Source organism: Ahaetulla prasina, chromosome 3, assembly GCF_028640845.1.
Source record: "Ahaetulla prasina isolate Xishuangbanna chromosome 3, ASM2864084v1, whole genome shotgun sequence".
Lineage (NCBI taxonomy): Eukaryota > Metazoa > Chordata > Lepidosauria > Squamata > Colubridae > Ahaetulla > Ahaetulla prasina.
In genome coordinates this window covers 62,856,669-62,878,154 of record NC_080541.1, presented here as the reverse complement: position 1 = coordinate 62,878,154, position 21,486 = coordinate 62,856,669, and the positions used below count along the sequence as shown (strand labels likewise).

General features: G+C 35.5%; 1 protein-coding gene across 2 annotated transcripts; it reads right to left on the bottom strand.

The window, feature by feature from the left end:
- Nucleotides 1-758: 758 nt before the first annotated feature.
- On the bottom strand, nt 759-17,543 carry PRELID3A (PRELI domain containing 3A). 2 transcript variants are annotated; one of them, XM_058177032.1, is made up of 6 exons: nt 17,364-17,527; nt 10,164-10,332; nt 9,811-9,900; nt 9,291-9,361; nt 9,103-9,205; nt 759-1,803 (listed from the first exon to the last, which is right to left on the bottom strand). In XM_058177032.1, exons 1-6 carry the CDS (start codon nt 17,393-17,395, stop codon nt 1,711-1,713), a joined length of 558 nt encoding a protein of 185 aa, XP_058033015.1. In that variant the 5' UTR covers nt 17,396-17,527; the 3' UTR covers nt 759-1,710. The 2 variants fall into 2 exon arrangements, with proteins under 2 accessions (XP_058033015.1, XP_058033016.1); XM_058177033.1 differs by lacking the exon at nt 759-1,803 and adding an exon at nt 1,813-6,506 and having other exon boundaries at nt 17,364-17,543.
- Nucleotides 17,544-21,486: the final 3,943 nt, after the last annotated feature.

Below are 21,486 nucleotides of genomic sequence, written 5' to 3'. Positions count from 1 at the left end.
TTTGTGTTTCTCTGAAAAAACTCTCTGGAAATAAAACAATTATGTGCCTCACACCTTCCCCTTTTAAAGCTTTGAAATTACTCAAATATACTATTGATTTAAAAGGTTTCCTGCTTCCAATTTCTAGAGAAAATACCACAAAGCAGGTTTTTATTCTTTAGTGAATTACTTGTAGAAAAATAAAAACTTAAATTATATGAAATGTAATGATATACAAACAAAACTTAGCTTTAAAAATGACTGAAAACTAATTCTATTTCGTGAAATCTTTGTAATATTCAAGCCAATTTTTACTGCATACGCTCTGAGATACATAGTTACAGACTCCTTTCATAACTTAAAACAGCTGTTCTCCAATTTGTCTTCATTACTAAAACTATTTCTAATTTGTATTAGAAATAACATTCCATTGAATTTTGAAATTCAGAACCAATATTTGAACTAACTTTATGAAGGCTATTGGCTCCAAAGACCAATAATTTGAGTTTCACAATATGTGAAAGATACAGTTCTATGGACAGGATAAACCCAATTCTCAAAGCAGGATGTGAAATACAGACTGGTATAGAAAACCTTTTTGCAAATTTTCTAATCCATGATGTGAAATAATGAGTTAAGCAAGCAAGTTATCCTAAGTGTATGAAAATATATCTACCGGCTTTTTATTTCTAGTATTTCCCTCTGAGGTATTAGTTGGCTTTTCACAAATGATTAGAAAAAATCCATTTCAAAATAAATAATGCACTAAATATCAGCTGGCAAGAAAATATTCAGATTATTATTTTGTAGCAAAATACCTGCTCTATTTTTAGCAGTGCTTTGAATATAAATAAAGAGGTAAAATGTTGGCATTTCTTGTTCAGCCCTCTACAAACAGTGCAAAAATAATACCACAGAAACCTGAAACAAATTGTAACTTGCCAAGGAGCACTGCTTGGTATATTCTCCAAACAGGCTTCTTTAAAACAAGAGACCATGCTGAAAAATTAAGGAAATTAATCAGAGCATGCCTCTACAGTATATCTCTTCTGGATCAATGTTTTTCAAACTTGGTAACTTTAAGATATCTGGACTTCAACTCCTAAGTATAGATATCTTAAACTTGTTCAAATTTGAAACACATTTTGGACTGGTATTCCATCCTGCCCCCTCAAATAAACACTGAAGATGGCATTTAATTTCATTTTACGAGATACAATGACAATAAAATAAATAGCCACTACAGATTGACAGAATCTCCATATTTTGGTACCTGTGTACTTCACCAAAGAACTACAACTGTACTTAAAAAAATAAATGCTAAGATTCAAGCAGCAAAAACAGCAGCACATTCAAAAGTGTATTCACTTAGCTCTTTATCAAAACACAGCTTGGTATTTATGTAGCTTAATTTTCAATCATTCTTTCAGTTTGAAATCCATGTAAATAGCTTGAATTTGAGGTCACTGTCCTGTGGAGAATTAGGTATCTATATCTTGAATCCATATAAAAACATAAAAATAAGCTTAATTATAATGCAGTGGGTCCCCCAAATGCTTCAGTGTTAAGAAAAAAAAAAGTCTTCTGTAAAACTGGTTATAAGTTAACAGACCCTCTCATTCTCTCTGCCTGCCTATATACCGTATGTATATCAAAAAAAGTAAGGAGTATTTGCCTCAGCAACAACAATAACAAAAAATTAAATGGAAAAATAAAGATTGTGACAGTTCATCAGTTTTCCATTGAAGCAGCTGCCATTGTTGATTTCATACTGTCTCGTGTTGAAGTTAGTTCACCAATCACCCATTCTAAAGCTTCACGCCCCTATAATGGAAAAAGAAAAGGTTATTTGACTGACTGGAAACAATTCTAAGCATGTAAAACTTTCCTCTGGCAGAACTCAAAAAGTTTCAAAAGCAAAGCAATTAGTTTCTGAAATTACTGAAGATTATGAAAAAGTTTCTATAATATATATATTATTATATATATTAATAATATATTGCTTGCACCTCCTTCTCTTAAGAAATGTCATTAATTTTAACTTCTTTTGAAAATCTTTAATTTTTAACCCATGGACACAATTTTTATGTAAAAAATATGCCCTTGCCAATTAAATTACAAGATTGCATACCAAGAATGGCAATGAATAACTTTCTCAATCCAGCAAATCAAATATGAAGTTTCAAACATTTCTTGATGACTGTTAAAGACAGATTGATTTACAAATATTTCCAGAACAAAACATATCAATGACCCAAGTTCTAATCAAAAAGTTGTGATTTTTCCCCCCCACAAACCACAATAGTAAGAATACTGGAATTACTATACTTGCCACTACCACACAATCTCATCAAAGAAAATACATTAGAGTATCTTTTTGCTTTTTCTAAATGAGAAAATTCCTTGCTCTGATTTCTTTTTCTCCCTTCCGGAATTTATATAATACTTCAAGGGCTAGTCCTAGAAAATAATGCTACGTAAGAATTCTACGGTCCCTGAGTCCTTCAAAAGCCAGTTTTAAGCTCAAAAGCTCAGACCTCAGGAAAAATTGCTAGTTATTTCCAACTTTGAGAAATTCCCTAAACACCAAAGATTAAAAGAAGACACTACAAAGCATGGTGAAGAACACAATGGGCTATGAATCCAGAATCTTCCAACAGGTTCACAGCCCTGCAGTTCTTGAAATAAATTTCTTCTAAAATTTTAATTGAAGAAATGTTTTAAAACTAATAAAAAATCCTACCTAATGTATGATTATTGAATATTCATATATAGCTAGTGCTGTTTTACTAATATTTTGATCTTTGAAGTTAATACAAAAACTTGTACATCAAGGGCACTTAGGTAGATTATAAATAGCTCAACTAAAGTGTTACTTCTAGCTCGAAATGATTTCCAATTAGTCATTTATTGCCACTTAGATAAACTTATAGAAAATGAATAACTGCCAATTATGTTCAATAAAATTTCAGACTTTTTAAAGTATCATAAATACTTAGAATCAAATTACCTTAGAGAGCTAAACCTACACCTAAAAGCTCATCAACATGAAGTAACAGTCATGTCATAAGTACACGCAGTGAATTAACTGGCAACAATTTACTTGCAACAATTTGTCATCAAGCGCTAACCATATCCAAGCCTATCTTTTTTTAATGTAATCAAGATCAACTACGTTCTACCTGCACATACTCCAGATACCAAGTTTACTATAGTTCTGTAAAAATATGTGAGGTAGGAATAGAAAACTTTATTAGAATTGCTTACCTATGCCCCGCTTACTATGACAACGGCAAAACCTACGACTCAAATCAGGAATTTTGCTTTTATTAAAAAAATAATCAGATGGTACTCTGTCTTCATCTGCTAAATTATTGTACTATTTGCATGTATTGTCCCTAAATTGCAAAAATATGAATTCTTAATAGCAGTTTAATTATGTGAGGAAAAATGCGCCAAGTAAATATAGCAGATCCAAGGCTGAGCCTTAAGAACTCTCCATACTCCAACTTTAGGCCTGCAACAGTATAACTGATCCTGAATTTATGATAACTTATCTGCCATGACTTTTCCCAAAAGAATCTAGGGTGAGGTCATTATCTAAATTCAGTATTACAGTATCTCTTAATAAAAGGCTTAATGGTAGAGAGATGACACAAATTGCATAATTATTAAAGAGCATCCAGATCAATTATATATTTTCTCAGGTAGTTTCACATTTTTGCAAACTATATTCATTGTTAATATTTCCATATTTTTTGATGCCAGCAAACATTTCAACATTTTTTATTCTAAATCAACCATCTTTAAACTACTACCTATCTGAACATGCTTCAGCTTTGCAAATTACACAGTTCAGATCTACTTTTAAAATTTCTAAATAAAATCTTTTTAAAAATGATGAAAATTAATCATCAACATAGAAAAATAACATGCTGAAAGAAGACATTCACTGGTTGATTGCAAAACACAGCGTGAACTGTTGCATTCTTACAGTGCAAGATACTTGCAATATATCAATTTTCAGAAATTTTAAATATTACTTCAAATCTCTCATCTATGTCAACAAAATTCCAGGTTAAATAAAATTTGGGGATGTGTATTTAAATAAATTCTAGGAAGTGAAATAACAATTTGATTCCAGCAAATTCCAATTATACTGATAAATAAGCGAATGTCTGAATTCCGAAGTTTATGTTGCAATGAACAGTTACTCTTTCATTTCTAGCAGTTGAAGGAGACACATAAATTAAATTACTTTTAATTAAGTTAGTTATGGGCAGAGCAATCCTGACGAAGAATTCGTTTGCAATGTACTTCCAAGTAGTGTATTAATATACACTGTAAGCAAGCAGATTTGCCAATAAACATGCACCTTTAATATGTTTATGCATATGATGGTAGTACAAAATTGACACATTAATGTTTTTAATTTAAGGGCAACTAAAAATATACGGTGAGCATGTACCATTTTCATACTATATACACACACTCCAAAAATCACAGTTTTAAAAGAAATTACAATATTGCACCATCTTTGTATAAATTTTAATTACCTATAAATTAGGATATTAAGCAAAGAAATTAAATTATTCTATTCCAAGTTGATAAAAAAATGTAAAAAGGGCCCTATCTATATTTATTTCTATAGATAACTGACAATTTTATCAGAAACTAAAATATGTACCTTTAAAAACAAGTTATTCAATTGGAGACAAACAAAATCAATACTTTTATTTTGGAAAATATTACTTTATTAGTGTGAATTCAAGTAACATCTCAGTTAATGAGCTGCAGTTCATCGCATTCCAATGAACAGCAACTGGTTCTTTATGCCATTCATTGTATTAATCTAGATACAAACATAATTATAAATTATAACTAGAAAGTTCTAGTTTTTCCTTATATGGAAGGAGAATGAAAAAGAGAAAGCTGTTTTAATCTCAAGAATATGCTAATCATTTTAGGTTGAATTAGATGCAAGTGGAACCAAAAGGTTCTGTATGACTGTTCACTTAAAAAGCACAAAAGCTGTCATTTATCTGTAAATAATGAAGATAACAATATCTACTGCGTTTATCCAAAGGAAGACAGTGTTGAATTGAAGACAAGGTTCCCCAAGGCTACCAATTTTCAAAATAAGTAGATAGAAAAATATATTTCTAGACAAAATTTTGTGCCCAGGGTTTACATTTAAACCAGGTTAACTCACCAGCTGGAAATTTCCCACATTGCCAATAAATATGAGTGTTTTACAGGCTTGAATATGTGATGAACACAAAAAAAATCACACTCCAGAAATAGGCAAAACTGGGGCTACTGAATGAATAACTTTCTAAAATCAATAGACTGTAAGGCAAATTAATCCATTCATCCATCCATCTGCATATATCAAACATTCTGTCACATAAACCACTCTCCAGATGAAGAATCATATTGGAAGGAAGGAAGGAAGGAAGGAAGGAGACGAGGTCAAGGAAGGAGGCAACTGTTGGTGAAGGAAAGAAAGGAGAGAACTATTTAGATGTCACAAGAGTTACATTCATCAGACAAGTAGCCCTTTCTAAATAAAGCCCAATCTCCAAAATGATAACTTTAATTCCAACCCCCTAATTATTTGGAGGAAGCAATCTTGTCTTTCTATGGGGTAAATACAGTACATACAGCCTGACTTAGATATATCATGCCATGTATGTAGTCTGCTACCTTCCCCACTTCTTTCCCACTGCATTGTCAAGAAAGGCAAGGCATGAGATGTAAATAACCTGAGAATTGGCTGCTCCCTCATGAGGATGTTTTGGATAGCATCCATCTATCTCTGTCAAATTCTAGCAGCTGGAATCTATATACTTATAGATTACAATCAGAGTACACTGATTGTATTTGTACAGCTTTTAGCACAAGCTGTATTACAATATTCTGTTAAGAGATCACCATGCAGAAAAATCTATGTAATTGTTAAAAGTTGATAATGACTTCTTGGCACATAATCAATCAATTAACTAAATACAGTTGGCGTCATATTTCTACAGCAGTCTTGCATCTAGTCTTGCAATGCCCAGACCTGAAACATAATCCATCTGATATGACAGGTACTGATACAATAGAGCTCTTCAACCGATTCAACATAAAAATGTCAGAAAAGAAGTTTCCTCCAGTATTCTAATAATCTTTTTTACACAAAAAGCAACAACAAAGAATATAAAAATAACTTTAAATTGTTCCCCTTGGATTAAGAATCTTCCTATGACAAAGTATTTAGAAACCAAAGGAGCCCTGATTCCATAATTAAGGAATTAAGGACACTGTTCCTCTATATGCAATGTGTGTATATACATATAAAAACATGCAACTTTTTAAAGGTACATCACCACAACATGCATGTACTTGCTAGAAGCTGAAATGCTATACCAAGATAACAAATGCTGACATTACCACTAGTTAGTACAAAATGCAGCTGTAGAAAGAGACTGCTAACTTAGAACATTTTCAGAATGTTGAATTGTCCATTCAAGAGCATCCCACCCCTGGAGCAACACAGAAAAAATGTACAACTTGCAGCAAACAGTTATTCCATCAACAACCCTACAATATAAAAGCCTCTCGCAAAATTAAACATTTTTAATTGCATAGCTATAACAAGCAAGAGTACCCCCAAAAAAGTTTATACATATAGCAAAGCGGGATTTTGACAGCATATAAACATGCATTCCATCATATAATACTGAAGAGTCAACTAAGTCCATGTGGTGTTGTTGCTTGCTTGTTTTTAACATCTACTTGAGATTATGTGTTACAAATTCTTAAAAAATAACTTGCCATCTAGACATTTGGTTACAAAATTAAAGTGATCTCAGCTGAATGGGTGAAAAATACAGAGGCACCCTGACTGTTTAGTGGTTTCAGAATTAGGACAGAAAAAAGGATACTGTAGAAAAACTGCAGGCAAATGATTAGGTCAAGCAATGCATTGACAATTTTATAAACAGGCAGGTAAATGTAAAAATGATTATCACATTTCCCACAATTCTGTGAACAGCATCTCATCATATGGATCTTTTCCAAAAAATAGACTTTATAGGAGCGAGCTACTTAATGGGCATTTTGCCATTCATTTCTACTTAAATTCTAAAGGACATAAGAATTACAACTCACAGAACCCAAAGTTACATTTCATAGTGCTACAATCAAGACAAACCAAAAGTCACAGGGGAAAAAGGGGACTTGCAGATTGTCAGACTTGTCAACTTACATGAAAATACCACTGACTACTCTCCAAATTTATTTGAAATTACTTGCACTAGAAATTATTGAAAAAGATGACATGCTTATGATGCTAGCTTTTTCTTATTCACTAACACAGAATGGGAAACTTGTACCTTTTCACATATTGCACTTCCACAAGCTTAAACCATCATGCCCAATACAGACCAGCAATAGCTGGAGGAGACAGGTTTATCACCAATGTCTCAAACATATGGACTGTGTATATTACACCTTATTTTAAACGCAGCATCAATCATTTAAAGTAACCATTTTGCAACCTTATTTTTTTTCCATTTGTCACTAAACAGAGCAGGTATTTGCAATCTGCACTAAAGTGAGGGACAGAGAATAAAAGGGAGACAGGCCAATTATTGACTTCAGCTTTCCCTAAAGCAGCAGACTGTTCTCAATGGAGTATAAGCCATAACAGAAAGTATGCCATGTTTTGCATATCTTACTGAACTTAGAAAGCAATAGCATTGGCTATTTCTGCTACACTGGATGAGAATTGTCCAATGAAACAATCTATGGAACAGTTGGAACAAATTCAACATTGTAGTTGCCAGATTGTATTTGCAAAGAAACCAGGGGCTGGGAAAAAAGAACTCTTGGATGTTCCCTACAAGCTTGTAACTTTGAGAAAAACAAGCTTTTGCACACTTTTCTCATTTTATATTCCATGGCATTTGGGCAATTTTAATTTTATATAACTTGTAAGTAGTTCCCCTGTTCCCAGATTTCCCTCAGGAAGGTAACCACATCACATCGTATCATATCATGCAGTGGTAACTGCTGCCTTAAACAGTTGCTAATGCATAATATAATCGAAAGACATGAATAGATAAACACTTTTCTTTCTCTTCTCTCCTACTTTTGAGGCTAAAAATGGCAAGCAGATGATTGGCTTGCTTCCTCTGTAATCCTATGTGCCTTCAGAAGCCCACTGGGGAAGCTAATTAGCAATAAGAAATATTATACTCTGATCTATGTTCAGGAGGCCAGCTGCCACATTTCCAATTCAAGTTCAAACTGAATATATTATTATATCTCAGCCACACACATTCTACTCTTTTAGCTATAAATATCCATTTTAACCAGCACATACACAGAGAAATGTATGTGAAAAGGAAACCTAGCCCATTGTTCCCAATCATTAGTACATATGCAATACCACTAGTAATTAATAGCCATTTTCCTGTTCTTTATCTTACTTTTAAAAAATTAGATTGAATGTTTAATGTAATGTTTCTCTACCATTCAGCAATTTAGTGATTTTCAGATGGATTGGCTTTGAATTCCAATAGGGGCCTCAGACATTTCTTTGGCCTATCCTCAAACCTCTTACCTCATTCTTAACGTTTAAAAATAAAAGGAAGCTACTAATTGCTAATTTAGCAAGGCAAAAGAGCAGCCTCATAATTTTTATTTCTAAATATCCTCTGGATTCCATGACTTCCTTTTTAAAAATAAAATGGGGTGCAGCTTTAGGTCAAAGTTTCTGTGATAAATATGCCCTCTGCAATTAAAAAAAAAGATGGAATATTTTAGGAAGCACAAATGGTTTGTGAATGGGCAATCCATCACCCATCATGTATTCACCATATGTTTTCAAAATGTTGAATAAGGGGCTTTTGTTCTATTTAACTCTCATCACTTCCAGACAATTTATATATTGGATTATAATCCAAAATGTCTAGATGGCATCTTACTGGAAAAAAACTACTAAATCGTTTTTTAATTGAGGGCATCTTGTATTCCATCTATCCCCAAAGCCAATGGATTGACAATGTGTACTAAGTCTTTAAAAGGCCTCATTGTAGTAACAGTTAAGACAATAAAAATATTTTATATGCCTACCTTTCTAGCATTAGACGATATTGTGTTGGCCATTAAAGTTTCCAAGTAACTACTGAGACTAACACCTTTTACTGTAATAATTGCTTCCTGAGTTAGAAGAGTCCTAGGGAAGGAAAAAAATTAAAAAATTAGACCACAAAGGATTCTTAATTTTCACACTTTTGTCTAAGCAGAACATCTAAACTTACTTTTCAGGATTTTCAGGATGAGGTGTATAAACTAATCGTTCGTCCACTGATACAAGATTCGTAAGCGTTATCTTAGAAAAATAAAGACAAAAATTAGTTCTTTTATCATTTCTGACTTACTCTTTCATATTAAATGAAAAAAATCTTAAAATTAGATTCTGCAACTCCTTAATTAAAAGGACCATTTTAAAAATGGTGAAATCTTAAACCCATTGTTGGGGCTATAGCCTGAAGAGTTTCAAGGCTCATAGTTTAAGTATCAATATAACCATAATAATTTATTGTGATTCTTTTAGGATGCCCATCGTACACTCAGACCTATAATCCCCAGCATGACTTTCCTAAGGTTTACTTTAGAGATACTGGATATTATCTAGCGTTCTGTCCTTGTTTACCACTTTGGTCTTATAACTATATTTTTCAAAGAATCTTCAAACACTGTATTAAAGACACCCAGAGAAAGCATTCAGCAAGCCTTTTGTCCTGCAAGCAAAAAACCCCAACAGACTTTATTACTTACATTTGTGGAGCTCAATACCATTTTCTTTTCCACTGGATCAACTACTGAATGTTCTTTAATGTAAGTAACAGTTCTATTTGTTCCCAAAATCTTGAAGAAAAAAAGAAAAAAATGAAAATTAATCCAAAGTCACACGAGCAGAAATTATACAATGAACATAAAGTATGGTTCCTCACAGACACTGTAATTCTTTCTCCTAACAAAACGATATTAAATATTTATCACTAGAATATTATGCAAGGTCAAAAGTGATAATTGTATTAAGAACCCAAGAGGGTAATAATTTAGGAGGCTAATTAGTAAAAACATTCTATTTGGTTTGTTTTTGTTTATTACTAGCTTTTGTAACTTACAGCTTTTACAATATTTGGTAGACCCCATTCTGTACTAAGTAAGCGATGACTATGTAATCTTCCTTGATTATCAAGGTTTCGATCCAGGACATCAACTCCTACCACTGATGGGTTCATAGGATTGGGGTATTTTCTCATTGCAGCTTTTATTACAGTATCCCATGGATGCCTGAGAAAAATGAAATAGAACAGAATTAATCAATAAACATCTTTAAGAAGGTTCAATGCAAGTAGCAATTTTTTAAATTTGTGTTTAAAAATGCCCGTCCCCCCCCCACCCAAGGAATCAGTATCTCCTGAATCTCCCTATTTTCAAATTCAAATCCCATTCATATTACGTTAGTTAGGAGAAAATAAATGTACACAATTTTTTTAATTAATAGCCCTCCACGCCCCCAATCCAAAGGACATAAGTTTAGCCCAACATAATATTAATGTACAATAAAATGATGTGGTAATTTTGTAAAGAATAAAATCTTCATGTGTAATGTACTTTTAATGCCGATTCTACTTTATATTCTTCAATTGTAAGAATTATATCAGAATTTCTTTTAGCATGAGCAGCATTACAAGAACATACTATTATAATACCAATGCAAATATTATTCATTTTAAAAACTAACAAGACAAATTTTCTCTGTAAAAAGTTCTTTTCTAGGAATGGTCTACTGTACTCAAAGGAAAATCTTTCAGGTTATAAATTCAATCCTGTATTTAAGATTTTCTTAAAACAGAGCTCTTCTAATCACCAGTGCCAACAATGTATTTAGAAACTGTTTCAATTATGGTTATGAGTTTTTAAAGTAGTTTTTACTTGACCTGGAAATATTCTCTCATTTCTATTAGTTTGTCTATTTTTTCCCCTCACCATATTTCTGGAAGTTTTAAATTCCTAGATAGCTCTCATCTGTCACTCTTAAAATCTATTTATATTTTCTATTTATGCTGAATTCTGATGGCTCCAGAAAACTGACTATGCAAATGAAATATCTGACAAAGGCATCATGATTCCAGGCATGCCTATTCAAGAAACTAGGTCAATTTGAAACTATTGCTGATAAGTCTGGAAGTATCCAAAGATAAACCAAACTACAATTCACAACCTTTGTTCCCTACTTGCCTCAGGCTGCTGAATATAAGTCAGCACATAACACGTGTATATTCTGAATATGTAAGCTGGACTTTAGAAGTAGATCACTCGAATTGAAAGGAGAAGAACAGAACATTCTTCTATTTAATCACTTGTTCCACATCTCTCTTTTAAGTGGCTCTGTTGCAATTCCCATATGCTAAAATAGATTCTCTTGATAATTAATCCTTGCCTGGAGGTTTAATTCATTTATACTTGAGTTATTCTTTTAGTTAACAGCTCTTCCATAATTTAAAATTTACTGTACAGCAGAATTTGAAATGAAGACTAGTGCAGTGTCCCTAGAGTAACAGATAACAGAAATCAGAACAATTGTCTTTCCTCAGAATGTTAACAGAATGAGATGAGAGGAAGCATGCAGAAACATTAAACACTATTGTTTTAAAAATGTGCTGACTGTATACAGCAAGAGGGCATCTTAATTGTGTGAAGGAATACTGGAGCACCAGAGCAAGGTTACTCACCATCATATTCAAAGGCATTCTTATTCAAAGGTCTCACTGTGTTTTACATTTTTTTCTTAATCTTTTGTAACAAAGAGTAACAAAGAAAATGTCTAACATCTATAACCATGCTTTGTTCAGGGTTCTGCAATTCCTTAGTGAGGAGGCCTGTGATTCCTATAATTGGGGCCTGCCAATAAAATATACTTTGTTGGATCTATTTTCAAACACTTTGATTCTTAATTTAATAATATTTCCTCCAACACAGGGGAAAAGCCAGTGTAGTCTAGTAGTTAAGGTGGTGAACTAGGAACCAGAAGATGGTGAATTCTAGACCTGTCTTAGACATGAAAAACTGCCTGGAGGACTTTGGGTCAGTCATTTTCTCAGCCCAACCACTTCATTTCACAGGGTTGTTGTTGTGGAAAAAATAGGAGGAAGGAGGAGTATTAGGTATGTTTGCCACCTTGAGTTATTTATAAATAATAACACAGGCAGGATAAAAATAAAATAAAATGCTCAAAATGCTCTCTTTTCTGATGTGCACTGGCAATTTCAAATCACATTAAACATATCTTTTAGCATGAGTCTTACACAGGATAAATAATTGCAACAAGAACTTCACCAATTCATATCAGTAGTACAATCTCATTCAGGGTGCCAGAACATTCCATTCTTTCTTTCCAAATCTGAAGAGCTGACAGGAACTCTTTTTATAGGCAAGAATGCATACTGGTAGTTATTGGTTAACAACCACTTGTTCAGCAACTATTCAAACTTAGGACAGGGTTGACGTGATACTTACAACCAGTATTCATATTTGTGCCCATCTCAACACTCCTGCAATCACATGACCACGATTCAGATGCTTGGCAACTGGCTTACACTTACAGCATCCTGTGATCATCATTTGTGACCTTCTCTGCTGGCTTTCTATAAGAAAGTCAATGGGGAAGCCACATGGAAGGTTGCAAGTTACTATGGTAAATAATTCCCACTATTCTTTCTCTCAAAGAAATCCCAAACCATGGTCCCAGGCAGGTAGGCAGCCACCTATCTGGTTGCACTTGTGATGCGCACACACTGGCCTTGCCGGGTTCACACCACAACAAAATACCATCCTACCCCACACACACGTCTGCATCCCAGATCCTCAAACACCTGCTTCCCCGCTTGTAAAGCCACCGAAGGAGACTTGCAATTTCCTATCAGCTTCCCCATTGTCTTTACTTGCTAGAAGCTGGTAAGAAGTCACAAGTCCCAATCATATGAGGTCCTCACTTAATATCAGCAACAGGAACTGCTGGGATTGTTGTCATGAAGAAATCTGGTCATGTGACATCACACTCATAACTTTATTGCTTAGTGATAGAAAATCTAGTCCAAATTATTGTCTTTAAGTGAGCTCTACTTATACAGTTTATCTTCTGGCAGTTCCATATAGAGTGAGGCTTTTGCTAAAAGCTAAATGTCTGATACTAAATGTCAGACAAATAATAATGTGAATTTTAAAAACTCAAGGTAAGCATAATATACGTTACATTACACCATCAAATTGACTATCTCAAGTTTCGGGATTTAACCTTAAATAAACGTTGATAAACTGACAGCTATTCTGGGGTGTTGGTTCACTGATATACATCATACCAATCATGCAGTTCTTTGTTTAGTTAAGCAATGTTATGCAAATCTTAGAAAAAATATAAACAAAAGATTTAAAAGACAAAAAATAAGACCAGGAAAAGACACCTTCATTACATGTCCCAGTTTCGGTTTTTACCTTTTCTATATTTTCACATAATAGTTTTTTATTCTTTAAATCCCTCATTGGTCTCTTTTTGAAGAGGTAGTTCATCAACTCCATGCAACCCTAATGCTCTTTGTCTTCTCCTTTACATACTTGTTTTGCAATTTGATCCTCATTCTTTCTCTATGATCAAGCCATCTCAACATTCTTCTTTTACATTGGTTGCTCATTTTTGTATTCAATGTTCCTTCCATAGCATGCATTCTTATTTCATAAATTTATAAGCTATCCCCTTCCTCTTGACTTTGCCTTTTTGCTTTATTAGAGTTTAAAATAGCCAATTTCTACTATAGTCAAATTACCTTTATATTTCTTTTGATATATCCAATACTCATTTCTATACAATAAATTAGGCAAAAAGCACATTCACGCAGCCAGCCATATTAAATTATTGGGACAAATGTTCTTTTTTTTTACCGCTGTTCACATTCTACCTGCTACCTTTGCACCACAATTTGTATCTTGTCTTAAAAATGTATCTACTTGTTTCCATTTCTAGTAGAAGGAGCACTGACATATACTAAGTATAAGAGCACCATCTTCAATTTTCATTCTAAAAAAATAATCCTCCACCAAGGAATTATTTCACATATTTAAAAGTCCTCTCTTAGCAGATTATTATTGATGCAATTAGAAGAGAGTCCTATAAATTTTGGTCGGAAACTGCAGCCACAGGAATGTATTCTCATTTTCATATCTATTGCAGAATAAAAATGCACGTTTAAAATTGCTGAAATGTCAGTAATGGGATTGCAAGATTTTCATCACACCAATATGTGAAATCTTAAGGCTTATGCAATCTAACCAGACACTGTAAAGAAAGGTGACAAAGGGTAAATTCACATTCAGATGTCCTTAAATATTCAGGGGGAAAAACCTCACAAGGATGAGAGTGGCCTGAACAGGACTCCTCATGCTTTAAAAATTTTTAAATGCTTCAGAACCACCTTGGTATTTATTAAAGTACCATCTTTTTCTTTAGGCTTTCATGGAAGTCTAAAAAAGTGTGAATGTTTAACAATATCAATTCATTACCTTCAATATGATGCTTAAAACAGCAGCACTTTTCAGAATCACTCAGAAGCCTGAAAATTAGAATAGCTGAAGGATACTATGTTGGGCTTATTCATATTCATTCTATTAATCAGATAGACAGACAGACACACACACACATTGAGTATTAGCTGAAAGAACTGTATGGGGTTCTGGGAAAAGATCAGTGAAAAGGAAAGACCTATGGCTTATCGTGAAACTTCATAGAATTATTTTATAATCGCACAGCTATTTACCAGCATATTTTGCTAATTAAAAATAGCATTATAATTAATAAATGTAAACCAAGTGTATCAAATGAGTTTGAGGAAATCGTAATTTTAATTTCCATGCAAGAAACATAATTTTGCTAGAGAAAAAATATAACTTCTGTTCATGCAAAACAAAAATTATCCAACAGACATTACAATGAAGACAATTTTTACAGTGTCCTAAATTTTCTCCTTGGAAAATTCCAGAATGATTGGATTATGAATGTTATTTTTCCCATATCTGAATATTTGGAAACATATCACAACATTACCACCCTTCCTTGAAGTGCTAAAAGTCTATTTTATATTAATTTGGTCTCCAAAAGGACAAACTCTCTACTTAAAAAAGGCAAAGAAGAAATGGATTTAGAAAGCAAAATGTTTCTTATGTATACATACAGAGAAACATAAACCAGGAAAAACAAATGAACAGTTTGATTAAGGTGTAGGAATTTAGCACCCACCCCCCTCCTAGAAGAATGAAATATTTTAGAAAATATTTAAAAAGGCAGAATATATTTCCCTGGATGAGAAATGGAGAAACATGTTTTAAAGACAAAGCAGCTTCCTGACTCCCCCCACCTTTGTCAATGGGTCAGAGACAGAAACTCACTCCCCTCACCTTTGTCAATGGGCCATCATCTGCAACATAATAGGACCCATCTAGCAACAGAAACTCATCACATGGCAAGGCTCAGGCAAGCTTGAGGGACAACCTACAATGTTAACTAAGACCCCTAGACCAATCAGGATACTCTTCCTGTGCCCCAGAAAGTTCAAAGCTCAGAAAAAGCATAAAGCCAGGGAGCACACAGGATCTCATCCCTTTTCTGTTCAGGAACTCAAGCCATGTGATCCTGACCACCATTAAACCATCTTTCCAAGCAGCCTCCATGTTTCCAGTGTCTTTGTCCCCACTTGGAACTGAACCCAGATGGATATTTCTTCCAACAAAGGAACAAGTAAAACTAATCCTAAATGTTCCTCTCTGGCCTCCACTGTTTTGACATTTTTAAGTCTGCTTTGATTATGAAAAATCCAGAATTTGGATTTAAGTCAAAGTCCAAATTCTGGATTTTTCATAACCAAAGCAGCGTCAAAAATGTCAAAACAGTGGGGGCCAGAGAAGAACATTTAGTACTAGTTTTGTCACTTAATCAAACTGTTCATTAAAACTGCATACTTATCACGCACGTGTTTCTACAGGAAGTGTTGGAAGAAATATCCATCTGGGTTCAGTTCCAAGTGGGGACAAAGACACTGGAAACATGGAGGCTGCTTGGAAAGATGGTTTAATGGTGGTCAGGATCACATGGCTTGAGATCCTGAACAGAAAAGGGCGAGATCCTGTGTGCTCCCTGGTTTTATGCTTTTTCTGAGCTTTGAACTTTCTGGGGCACAGGAAGAGTACCCTGATTGGCTGTCAGACTCCCAGGGGGTGGGGGTCTTAGCTAGCCTTGTAGGTTGTCCCTCAAGCTTGCCTGAGCCTTGCCATGTGGTGAGTTTCAGTTCTATTGTGTTGCAAATGATGGGGGGATTGAGTGAGCTTGGCTGAAGCCTTAATTGCCCATTGACAAAGGTGGGGAGTGGCAGGAAGTTGCTTTGACTTTAAAACATGTTTCTCCATTTCTCATTCAGGGAAATATATTCTGCCTTTTAAATATTTTCTAAAATATTTTCATTCTTCTAGGAGGGGGGTGGGTGCTAAATTCCTACAGAAGAAAACACCAACCTGATGATGACCTTCCAGCATCCTAGCAGAAGTGTCCCCTTACCAGTTTCTGTTAGAGGGCAAATGAAGAACTACTTTGCCCTGCAATAAGGACAGGAAGGAAACACTAGAGGGGGGAAAGACCTACTTACTATAAAGACTGAATTAATGCCTTAAAGAAATAAAAATGAGTGTGCCTTGATCTACACTCATCCACCAATACCGGGCAACTTTTAAAGCTTTTCCCACTTTTCACCTATGTCTTCAACATCATGACTGTGAGGTCGGCAAAGCTACAACAATTAGGCAGACACGTTGTAGGAAACGGGTTTCCCTGGCGTTACCCAATAGAGTGGGGATTTACAGGCTGCATTCACACAACATCTTGAGTCAGAATAGAGCTGGAAAGGACCTTGGAGGTCTTCTAGTCCAGCCCCTTGCTCAAGCAGGAGATCCTCCTATATCATTTCAGACAAGTAGACCGTCCAAGTCTCTTCTTAAAAACCTCCAGTCCAAAAACGAGGCTGCCTCTTCGTATCTTTTAAGAGAGCGTTCCGGGGAGCCCACTGCGCAAACCCAAGAAATAAACCATGGTTTCAAAGTGGATCAGTTCAGCCTTTCCCACTAAAGGGAATTTAAAGGGACGGGAAGACAGCAAGGCAGGAAAAGCTGGAGATCTTCAACAGAGCAGGCTAGAGAGGAACCCGTGTTGGATGTCAAGCTACGTTCTCTCCCTCCTCCCCCCCCCCACTCCGGAGAGAAGCGCCCCTTCTGCCCTCCCTTACCCGAATTCGTGTTCCGAGCTCCAGATCTTCATCCTTCAAAGAGCTGCTGCGGCGACGACTGAGCGGCGGAAGGGACCGGCTTCTGGACTCAGAAGGAAAAGGCGGAGCTTCCCGGATAGGAACGTGACCCTAGACGTCAGTATCTGCGTCACCAAGGCAAGAGCAGAGACCATCTCCTGGGAGGGTCAACCACTCTCGGCTCTGGCAGGCGGGAAAAGGCGGGCCGAGATCTCAAGGATTGACAGCAACGCCCTTGAAGCCGGAGACGCCGAGTTCACCTTGTCGGTCGGCGCCGTCATTGCTACGCGCTAGGCCGCGCCCCCCGCCTCTGTGAGCGGCCGGCTTTCCCCCCCCCCCTTTTTCCTAAAGCGGCTTTTCCTTGCGTTATTGACCGCTTGCGTAAAGTTTTATTAAAGGTGGCCTCGGTCGAGCCGAGTCTGTGCCGAAAGCAGAATAATAAATCTCGGGCTGGCTGGACTTTTATTTGATGAAAGATGCAATCCGGTATTGCTTTATTGGGACAAATCCTACCGAAATCAGTAGAAGTGTTTCTCAAAGTTGGCAACTTCAAGAGGTCTGGCTGAGCAACTCTGGGGAGTTGAAGTTCAGATGTCTTGAAGTTGCTAACGTTGAGAAACAGTGCAGTAGAACTTACTTCCAATGGGCAGCACTTTACTTTTAAAGAAGAACGTTCTCCTTTTAATATATGCCTGGCTAAATCCACCGAATCTAATAATCCATCGTACTGGATCACTAATTTTAATAAAACAGAAAAAGAAACATAGCCCTATCAGATGGGCATGTTCACATAATAGGTATTTTGGTTAGAGATGACAGTGAGCATTGTGCAATTTCAGCTCAGTTACTTAATGTACAGTATTACACTACTACCCCAGACATCTGTAGTAGTTCAGCCAACTGGATTAGTATTTAATGTTAGAATATTTTTTTTCAGATGCCCCGTACAAATCTACTTCCTTGTAATTTAAACTCTTTTATTCCCTGGATTAAAAACCTTTAGTGAAACACACTTTTAAGTCCTTTCCAAACTGTATTATTTTATCTGGAGGAAGGGTCAACCAGTCATGCAGTGATGCAATAGTAGCGATGCAATAGTAGTGTGAACAAAGACCAAGATAAAACTTTTTTTGTGTGTGCTATTGATGCCCTTGATGCTTCTCAGAATGTCCTAGAACTCAGAGTACCATGTAATAATAATAATAATAATAATAATAATAATAATAATAATAATAATAATAATAATAATAATAATAATAATAATGTTTTAATTTGTATACCGCTCTTCTCCCGAAGGTCTCAGGGCGGTAAAGGAAATAAATAAAGGTTATTCTTTTATAAATTGTAACAAATGTAATACCAAAGTGTGAGACCATCTGTTTGCTGTTTTCTGACTATGCAAAGTGACTACAATTGGTAATGTAATCAATTGTGGAGACAATGTATTATGACTTGATAAGAGTTCCCCAGAGACAGAAACTTACACCTGAGCCAAAAATCCTATCAGGAGACAGGAACATCGGCCCAAAGTGAAAATTATAAGTAAATAAGAAAAGATATCAGAGAATGGACGGAAATTGCCAATATGACCCTTAAAGGTGTAAAACAACTAAAAGGACAAAGTGGGTAAGGGGGGAATTTCTTAGGCGTGGCGTGCATTGTGTAGGAGTATAAAATGTGTAGCTTGAAAACTGCTTCTTGCGCTCTTTGAACTCAATCCAATTGGGAAGAGTCTAAGAGGCCGTGCTTGCAACCGCTTTTTTTATTTTATTTTATTTTCATATTTTTTTACAATAAATCTTTGATTTTGTTAATCAGACTTGTCTTGGAGTTGTGAATATCAAATTTGAGTTTTAAATCTCACAATCTTGGCGCCCAGTGTGGGGCTCAAAGAATCTCTAGGGGATGCTGTTCTCAGTAAAATCCAGAAGCGCGCCAGTTGTTTTCAACTGCCTGGAGTTGCCTGAGATCTAGTTTCCCATTGCGGGTTCCGAGCCAAAATAAATTAACAACTCTGATTTACAAAATCAAAGAATAGGAAAGAGAAAGAAAGTCAAAAACAGAGGTCCAGGACGACCAAGTAATCCTAGTGCACAGGTCCCAGGTAGGAAACTTTTGCCCCGAAGGAGGGAAACATGCAATTGTACCTGGATGGTCAGGAGAGCGATTATGGGAGGTTTCTGCGATAATGGCTGTGTGTGTGTGTTGGACTGTGTTCTGGGAACACTGGTAAGTCCAGAGCGAGTGAGGACCTGAAAGATTGCGTTTCCTTAACTCCCGCGAGGGGGAAGGCCAGCCTGAAGGGAAGCGAATTGGTGTTGTGGATTTTGAGTGGCCATAAGATCGAGAACCTCAGGGAACCATAGTCAGGAAAACTCTCAAGAGTCTAAGTAATTGTTGTAAAAACAGTTGTTGTTGTTGTAAAGCAAATAATAAGAAAGTAACTATAAAACTAACAAATAGGGAGGTAGAAATCCCTTCCAATAGTCTTTTAGGACAGCTGCTAAGGGAGATGTGCAAACTAGATAGAGAAGAGTCTGGATCTTTAAAGATAAGCCAGCGATTGCTGGGAGATCTAAGATAGATAGAGAATAGTCTGGATCTTTAAAAATAAGCCAGCGCTGGCTGGGAGATTCAAGCTAGAATCAGAAGGGACAGAACATCCTCAGGGCAAAAACAATTAGCAACAATCCAGTGCTTGAGGAGATAGAACAATGGATGTAACTTTGAGTAAAAGTGAGAAGTTCACTGAAACAATTAAGAAGAACCCCAAATTGTAAATAGACCCGACTAGTCTTTTAGGGAAAAATACTTAGAGGTTGGGGAAGCCCCTCCATACAGTAAGATGATTTAGAAGCTGGGGCTGACCAAAGAAGATATGGTTAGTTTATGTTTTATGTAATTTGACTTGAACAATTTGATGTGATTTCTGTTAAAATTCTTAGATGTGCATGTAGAATTGAATGGGATTGAATTGATTGTGATATGTTTGGCTGGCCAGCAAATTAAGTAAATTTTTCAGCTTGGGCTTAAAGCTGTGGGAAACTGGCAGTGGTTAGGGCCCAAAATCACATTTTTGATTAAAACCACTTTCTGAGTTTTCCCACTGCTTGAGGAACGAGCTACAGATTGACCTAGATGGAGGATGAAACCCTCTGATAATAGTACACAAAATTATTTAGCAAATGGAGCTCATTGGTTTGTGAAAAAGCTCCCTGAAATAATGGTAATGTTTGTTTTTCATGAAAGGGGATTTTTGCATGTGAAATTGGTTTACACAAGCAGTTTGATTGCAGTGCAAATGTGAGTACGTTGAGGGTAAAAGTTGGTGTGAATGTACTTTAATTCTCTTTAGTATAAAGAAACAGTAAGTTGCAAGGAAAAGAAATGAGAAAGATCCCATGGAAAATATGGGAAAAATGTGTGATTTACTAAAGCTAGAAAGAGAGGGAGAAACGGAGAAAATTATTTTGTTGAGAGACTGCTGAATGGAGGAAAGGGGTGAGATTTCTGTGCAGTGTTTTAAACATTTTTTCCTTTCGCTGGTTGTTACTTTTCTTTCTCTTACTCAAGGACCTTCTTGCCTTAGAGGTGAGAGAGAAGTAGGAAAGGGAGGGGGAGTGAGGCTTTTCTGCTCCTTTTAACCATTTTTTTTCTCTTACACCCCCACCCCCTCTGTTGAGCCTGTCTGCGAAAGGTGGGGCAAATGGGAGACCTGCTTGTGCAGCCTTGCCTCTCATTGTTTTGGTCTCTTTCATCTGCATATAAAAGCTATGCAGATATATTTTCTTTTCTGCTCTGAATACAATTTTGATTTTATTTTCTTTTGGAAATTTTTGTTTAGAATGCTTAATTAAACCTATATATAAAAGAAATTATTTTGAAAGACTTTGCTTATATTTGCAAATGTTTTAACCTATTCAATGAGAATATGCTTCCATCTGAATGCAATCTGAATCTGACTCACATTTTACTTAAAACAGATAATAGATACTAAAGTTTGGCCCGAATATATTTCAGAGCATTGATCCAAAATACCTCGTTTAGATTTTGTGTTTTCTTTTTTAAAGCTGTTTTTTTACTTCAAATGTCTGTGTGTGGGATA